The sequence below is a fragment of the Penaeus chinensis genome, chromosome 14 (assembly GCF_019202785.1).
Source record: "Penaeus chinensis breed Huanghai No. 1 chromosome 14, ASM1920278v2, whole genome shotgun sequence".
Lineage (NCBI taxonomy): Eukaryota > Metazoa > Arthropoda > Malacostraca > Decapoda > Penaeidae > Penaeus > Penaeus chinensis.
Window position 1 is genome coordinate 16410553 of NC_061832.1, and position 8130 is coordinate 16418682.

The 8130-nt window shown below is 40.9% G+C and overlaps 1 protein-coding gene across 1 annotated transcript; it reads right to left on the bottom strand.

Annotated features, from left to right (window-relative positions):
* Nucleotides 1-2948: 2948 nt before the first annotated feature.
* Nucleotides 2949-7094, bottom strand: LOC125032596 (oligosaccharyltransferase complex subunit OSTC-like). Its single transcript, XM_047623850.1, has 4 exons — nucleotides 6840-7094; nucleotides 4310-4383; nucleotides 3716-3933; nucleotides 2949-3164 (listed from the first exon to the last, which is right to left on the bottom strand). The coding sequence occupies exons 1-4, from the start codon at nucleotides 6979-6981 to the stop codon at nucleotides 3146-3148; spliced, it is 453 nt and encodes a 150-aa protein (XP_047479806.1). The 5' UTR covers nucleotides 6982-7094; the 3' UTR covers nucleotides 2949-3145.
* Between the last annotated feature and the right edge of the window lie 1036 nt (nucleotides 7095-8130).

An 8130-nucleotide genomic window follows, 5' to 3' on the forward strand; every position in this document is an offset into this window, starting at 1 on the left:
AGGGATCGAGGGGGGGTCACACAGCATCGCGGTAAAGTATTGTCGCAAAAAGGGTAAATACGAGTTAACAATTTGGATGAGTGGTCAGAAAAAGGGGATGAACAGAAGGAAAATATAAGGGGGAGAATAAAACACCCTGCCAAATTAATTGAGGTGAGAGCTAAGGTCCAAGGTAGAGGTGATCCCTACATTGGACATTGTTGGTAGATAATTATACTTTTATATCAAAATACATTACTGGTATGATGTTGATGAAAAATAAATAATTAACCCCATGGGAAAAAGGGATTGGGAAGGTTGTGCCTACAGAAACAAATCTTAGCAATATTGGGGTAGGACTTACACTAGCCTCTGGGCAGAATAGTGCTGCATTGTACTGCCACTGCACCAGTCGATGAGGCAAGTGAGCTGATCATTTTCACAGCCTCTCCAGTCCTTGTCATAGACAGGACAATGAACTGGGGAGATGGAAATGGTTCTTGTACAAGTATTTAGGGAGGAGTGAGGTTGGGCAGGAATAGGTTTGCTAGTGAGGTCAGTCAGGATAGTTACTGCATGAGCTTGGGACTTGGATGTAACCTTGCCAAGGTGTAAATGATCAGAACGATGGCGAAAGGAAATTTGCCTACTTGTGTTTGGATAGACTTGGAAGCAGAGGGTATTGTCAGAGTAAGAGGTTATAGGGGGAATTGCAAATAATTGATCCCACTCGGCTGGGCCAAAAAAAGTACTCAAAACGTTTGCAGAAGGGGAAACAGTAGAAAGACGAGGGTGGGAAGAAGATGGGTGGTGCAGAGTGAAGTAGTTCTGTAGGAAGGAGAACAATTGGGATAAATTGTAATAAGGATGGAGGGAGTAGATAATGAAGAAGACTTTGCAGTGAAAAATGGAGTAGAGGAGGTTGGGAGATAGGAAGGGGTGTATTCTGACCCAGGTGGAAGATTTGGAATGGACAGAGCTGACAGCAAACAATGAGGAGGGGGTATTAGCATCAGTGGTCGGAGCCGTGGTCAAAGGTGAGGCAGGGTCAGGAAACCAGAGAAATTAAATTTAGATAAGCTAGTTGATGAAGGGGCATGCCTTAATGCCCCTAATAAGGATACAAAATGTTCATTATTGGCATGGTGAGCCTGATATAAATGGGGAAAAGAAATGGTCTACCCTTCAGGGTCCCCATGAGGAGCAAAAGGCCCGGGCGAAGCTAGAACTTCGCAAACCAAACCCCCCCCCCCATGAGGAGCAAGGGCTAGGCGATCAACCAAGGGAATACCGTCCCCCATGGCTAGCAGAGGCTGTTCAGTACTGACACAAAGCCAGCCTTTCATCCTCTCAGCATGGTTCTCACAACTTAGGAAATGGACAGAAGGGAATGAAGAAAAGGAAACAGGGAGAAGAAAAAACCATGCAAAATTACTTGGGGAGAGGGCAGAGGTCCAAGGTGGGGGTGATATAAAAATATTTCTGAAAATCAAGGAAAATGTTAAATGGGTGAGAAAGATCAGACTTATTGGTGACTAATCACTTGTAGAGCCATCTTTGTGTAAACAAAATTAATCCCTACTCTCCAGATGATGTGACCATTACATGAAAAATCTGGCTTAACCCAATGCTGACAGGTGAAAAAAAGAAATTGGAGATTAGTGGCAATGAGTAGACACTGGGCATGGGAGTCTGCTACATCAAGCTGAACGTCCCGCTCTAAGCGATCTGAGGCATCGCCGCAGCATACAGCCGTACCCCATAGACTGAGCGGTTTGTTATGACGCCAATAGGTGTGGCCTGCCAGCGTTGGGTTAAGGGCGGGTGACATGAACATGCTGTGAAGGGAAAATTTGGCTGTGGGCCAGGGTGATGCAAACATGCCTTGAGCATTTCAGTTGAACTTGCCAAGAGTGTAAAAAGCTCTTGAAGGGCAATTAACCTCGTTTAGTGTTTTGGAAGGGGCTTTTGCATTATTTCCTTTGATAAACCAGTATGGATATAATGCCCGTGAGCCATGACTGGAAGAGCATCGGCTCCAGGGAGGATACCATTTCCTTTGCTCAGGATCCTATTCCTAGCTGTCATGACTGGCAGGTTGTATTACAGAAAATTGAATATTATGAAAATCTATAAAATACAAATGAACCCAATGCCAACGGGCATGACATGTATATACGTGCTATGCCCACTGTGAGTACTTGTTTGATTGTTTTTACACATAGATGGCTACACTTACACTAAGTCACCAATGAGCCAGTTACAAGTACTGCCTGTCTCGGCCGTTTACCCCTTTCTTTGATTTCGAAAATATTTTACATTACCTTATTTTGCTGTCACTAATGTTTATAACATTATAGTAATTATAATATTTATAATAAAAAAACACCATCAATATTCATAGCATTAGTAAAATATATGTTTTTCCCGCCATTTCACAAAAATATAGAAAATGAACACAGCTTTTTCCCCATTTTTATTCATTTTCCCCAGCAGCATTAGATTAAACAAATACCAAAATGCTATTGTTATTATTATAGCACAGAGTTATGGACTACCTACAGAAATGATATGGAGCCAGTGCAAGGAATACAGTCTACTACTCTCTATATATTGCAGTCTACTAATATCTGGATAAAGCAAATCAAAGGACAAATTTATACATTCGAAAGCTAAAATCACATCTAAACAGGAAAAATAGCATTGCAAAGGGGAGGAGTGAAGTCTTGTCACCACACAGGAATGTTCATACGTGCCCAGCCTACAAGCTGCATGCCCGCAGAGTGGCAGATCATGCAAGCCTGATGCCCATATTTTGGCAGTGAAGCATCCAGATTCACTCACTGAGCATGGCATGTATGCACATGCCATTCAATTTAACACTGGTTATTCAATTTATACGTTGCAACAAATAATACATTCTCTAAGCACACTGAAATAAGGATGAAAAGTAATGAAACCTATAAAGATCAATATCAAATCTTTTATGATCCAGCATACATTTTTCGTCAATTAACATCAAATGTTGTTCCCTTAATCTGCATTACAGACTTCAAAAGTAAAATATCAATTTAATAACTTTTTTTCTTAAATCATACAGCACAGAACACAGACTCCTTCCACACATGAGTGTGCTCCAGGAGCACAGAGTAGTAGCATATGCAGCTCAGCTCATCAAGTAGCCACTGTAAAGATACAAAGACACAAGTTATTCATGACTTTAAGAACTGTAGTCTATACAGTCTTTAAATTGTTGTTCCTTGTATATAATGTTTAGCTTTACTAAAAAAGTCACTGTGGTACCTGACATTATTAGGGTAAGTCTCTGTCTCTCTCTTGCACACACAACATGCATTTGCAAAGAAGCCTTGTATCAACCTGAGATCAACTGTCATCAACATAAGCATTTACATAAATGGACCGTTTGTTTAACAGGCATTGCAAATTTGCCATTACATTTAGGCACTACACATCATACATTATAGTAACCCTCTTGTAAAGTGAATCTACCAGTTTTTCCCCTATACCTTAAAAAGCTAATAGTTCCTATTAATCATTAGATGTGGTTGCCCAACAGTGACATTCAATAATTCTGGAATTAGTAGCATCTCCTTATTTTTCATGCTTACACTGCTCTATTATATTAATATACAGCTGACTTACATATTTTGCTCCATTATTTATCCTAGGCATTGTACAACAACAGTCTCAAGGACCACGAAATATCAATACTCACGGAAGTTTGATTTTCATGAACGCGTAGCAGGCAATAGAAGCAATGATGACGCAGGCGAACCCAATGATGATAAGGAGGATTCTGTTAAGCTTTGGCGTTGATGGGACGTGCGTGTGATCCAGAACAATGAATCCAATGCCTCCTAACGCAAACATGAAGGACGATGCAAGACCCTCCATGATGTACTGTCCATTCACTCTGTAGGCCATGAAAGCAACCTGGAAAAGTATAAAAATATTTAAATGATAAACAGCCAAAATAAGAAAAATAATCAGATTTTTTCTTACTTTTATGGATGAGTGTCCTAGACCAATTATATATATTTAATCATTTTGTAATTTCTCAATACATCTATACATTATCTAGCATAATTGTCACTGTGAAGAAACTATTTATCATTCAAAATTAAATAAAAAATAACATATGCATCTCTATTTCTATATCTAAATGAATCATTAAAGCAAGAGAAAAGGCAAAAAAAAAAAATTGTGGTAGCTGTGAAACATATATAGATGGGAATCTGTACTAATACTACAAATAAAAAGACAATCTGTGGAGTTAACTTCAGTTACAGATTGGAAATCCTTTACTTACTGGCCGAGAATGTCCATGTTCATCGGTTGTTGAGCCTACACTGGGGGGTTCAACAATCACGTCATAAATGATACCTGAAAAAGTGAAAATAAACATCATTACTCCACAAAGACAACTGCAAACCATCACATTAACCCAGTGCTACTAGGGACACGTCATCTGCAATGTACTTTTGCTTAGTGAATGTTTTTATACACGAATGGCTCCGTAAGTACTCAGCCACCAAGGAGTCAACATGGGGGAGGGGTGAGTGTGTGTGTGTGTGTGTGGGGGGGGGGTGAGTGAGTGAGTGAGTGAGTGAGTGAGTGAGTGAGTGAGTGAGTGAGTGAGTGAGTGAGTGAGTGAGTGAGTGAGTGAGTGAGTGAGTGAGTGAGTGTGAGAGAGTGTGGAGGGGGGGTGGGGGTGACATGCAGAAGATATTTTTGTCATTTCTTGGTAAATATGAGGCCACTGCAGATGTACCTGTGTTGCTCCTAACCATTTTTTATGCTCTATAAGATAGCTGTGTCTATTTCCCTCTGTCTCTGTCTCTCTCAGTAACATTAACCCAACAACCTAAGATGCCGTGATTGGGTGTGCCACTGCCCAAGGGGAGGGTTGATGGGGGCCTCTGCCCCCAACACCCCCTTGCACCCACTGCCTTCACCTTGGTCTGCATGGCAAGATAGAGCCAAGACTCAAGAGCAACATGTGGCACTCTCAACGATCTTATTCCCTTATTAACCCCTTCCCGACAGGTCACGTCTATAGATGTGAAAACAAACTGCTCGAAATGTGGCGTGTGGCTGTACGCCGCAGTTGCACGCCAAAGTGCTCTGAGGCGGTGATTTAGCTTGATGTGCCAAACTCCGGCACTCAAAGTAGGCGCGTTGCCATTGATCGCCAGAGCGTAGATTTTTTTTTTTTTAGTTTTCTACACCCGTCACCAAGGGGTTAACGTCTGCAGATTATTTCTTGAACCAATGAATGCAACTTTTAGTTCTCTACAAGAATATGGTCTTGAATTTGCCCTACCTAGGTGCATCCATAACCTTAAAGATTAACCTTGTTTTTCCCTCAGTATGCATGGCAAAAGAGTTGAAATTTGGGTGAACCAAGTGGGTATTAGGCTGTGTGAGGCTCTTCACAATATTTTCCCTTCATTTGTGGTATTCCCATTTGTATCAGCAGATTATTTCCTGTATTGATGACAGCAGCTTTTAGTCTACAAGAATATCAGCTTCAATTTATCCTAAAAGATTAAAGATTAACCTTATTATAATTAACTGGGTCAATGTTACAAAAAGTGCTGCACAGAGATAGAGGGAAATGGATGGATCTTATAACGCATAAAAAAAAATAGATTTGTGTTTTGGGTTCGCATGATACCCTGGTTTTGGGAATTCATCTCTGGAGGGTGTGCCATTCTTGGTAACAAATACTGGATTTGGAAATTTACCCATATAAATATAAAAACCTCAAAAGTTCTCCATGAGTGCATGATTTTTTTCTTTCACGAATAAAAACAAGTAAGTAATATAGTAGCAAGTTAATGGTGCGTTTGGAACTTGTCCAGCAAGTTGGACAAGATGGACAAGGTGTTTTAACCATTCCAAACCCCTACAATGGCATCTAAAACAAGATGTCTAACTCATCCATCTCTCCCTGCTTCACAGTTGGGCAACGTCACAATAGCATTTGTATGTAAACAATGAAAGTTGCAGGCAACCATAAGATATTGGTAGGCAATTCTATGGCCTTTTACTGTTATTACTAGAGGGTATTTTTGTATTTGTCAGTTGTGGGTAAGTTACTTATGCATCACAGCAGTTACAAAACCTATGCAGTGTGTAAAATAAAGACACCGTCATGATAAAATAGATAATGTTTACTTTCAAGCTGGTTGTATTGTGGGCAATGAAGATCTTGGAGGTTCCAAATGCAGCCTCATTGTACAACTGGTCAGTGTACCCCCTTCAAGCCAACTTACAAAAAAATGCGACATTAATAAAGGGGGTTACAGGGGGGATTGGCCCCTGTCTAGGGAGTAAATAGAAGGTAGGAAAGATTAGGTTTGGATTTTGGATTCACAAGTTATCCTGGAGTTGTGACTGTCTCTGGAGGGTGCGCCACTCTCGGTAACAAATACCAAAACCATTAATAAAGCAAACTCAGAGTGAGCATGGTATATAGTACATACCATGCCCGTCGGATTTTGGTAAAGAACCCTAGCTTTGTGTGGGTGTTCTGGACTTGGTCTCTGGGCGGTGACACGCAGAGGATATTTTAGTCCTTTCTCGATAAATATGAGGCCGGAGCAGCTGTGCCTGTGTTGCTTAATATTTTATTTCTCATGTTCTATAAAGTAGCTGTGACTACGAGTATTTCCCTGTCAGTGCGTCGCTCTCGGTGACATTGACCGCAACGACTGACACGCGTCGATCAGCTGATCAAGAGCCTCGCCGATTCTCCTACCTCACCTTGTCCCTCAAACGAAATCCAAAACAATAAAATCACACTTAATCAAAATAAAAAAGAACCCAATCTGTACCTCCCGTGACGAGGAAATACGACAGCAGAACGAAGGCAAACATCGCCATGGGGGAGGGAATGGCCACCCATGACGGCTTTTTCAGCTTCAACTTCGGGATGTCGAGGACAAAGAAGGGGACGCTGTACAGGACGTCGAGCATCGCGTCTGGGAGTCCTTGGGAGCGAGATAAGAGAGGCTGCGAAGGAGCGTGGACCGACCTGCGTGACGTGAGCGACACCGACTGCTCCAACGTCAACAAATGCCTTGCCTAGGCGGTGTCAGTCGAGAGCGCTGATTGGTCGGTCTCCTCGCGCTCTCGGCCAATCGGAGGTCTAAACGCGTCCGGGACTAGAATGGATTCAGATTCTTGTGATGTTTTTATTTTCACTCAATTTTATTCATTTTAGAATTGGGTGTTTGTTTCTTTTCCGTGTTTTTTTTTCCACTTAATTTTATTTATTTTAGAATTATCACATGGGTCTTTGTTTCTGTTCCGGTTTTCTTTCGATTATAGATTTGAGCGGAAGAGTGAACAGATACATACATAAGTGCATCTGAATAAATATATTTATGTCATCATGAAAACCGAACGTGAAAATAATTCAAATAAGTTCATTTCTAAGCTATACTTAACGAATTTCAATTTCAGAGATAATTAAAAATCCGAAAAACTAAAATCTCTTGAATACGTTCTTGTTAAATTTCATTCTCTTCCTGAAAAAATCCTTAATGATTAAATGTTATAAATCACATATTTTCAGATAAAATAAACAGCTATTTCGTAGTACAAAGTTTCATTTTTTTATAATGTATAGTTTCTTCTTCTATTCATTGTATTTATATATACATATGTATATATACACATACATATATACATACATACATATATATATATATATATATATATATATATATATATTAATTCCACACTTGACAGGTCCAACCTTGCTGGAGGGGCTTATCAGTAGCGTCCCGTCTAAAATACTTCCCCTCCCACCAAGATACACCTAAGCCTGTAGGTGGCAGGTAACTCAGCTGTCTACCTCTCAATCAAAACCCACGCCTGCACAGACAGAGCAACGGCCTTCATTCCCCGGAGGCGAAGGAGCCCCTGGTTACGGCGGCGATCAGGATCGTCCGGAGCAGAGGGTGCTAAGAATCCCCGGCTAAGACCAGGCCGCCCCACGTAAACGAACCTCTGCACATATGATATAGGGACAATGAGAACGGAATCCGACTTGCTAGCATTACTTGAGGAACTCTCTTTCATTAAATGGAATGTTGTAGGACTCTGTGAGGTTAGAAGACT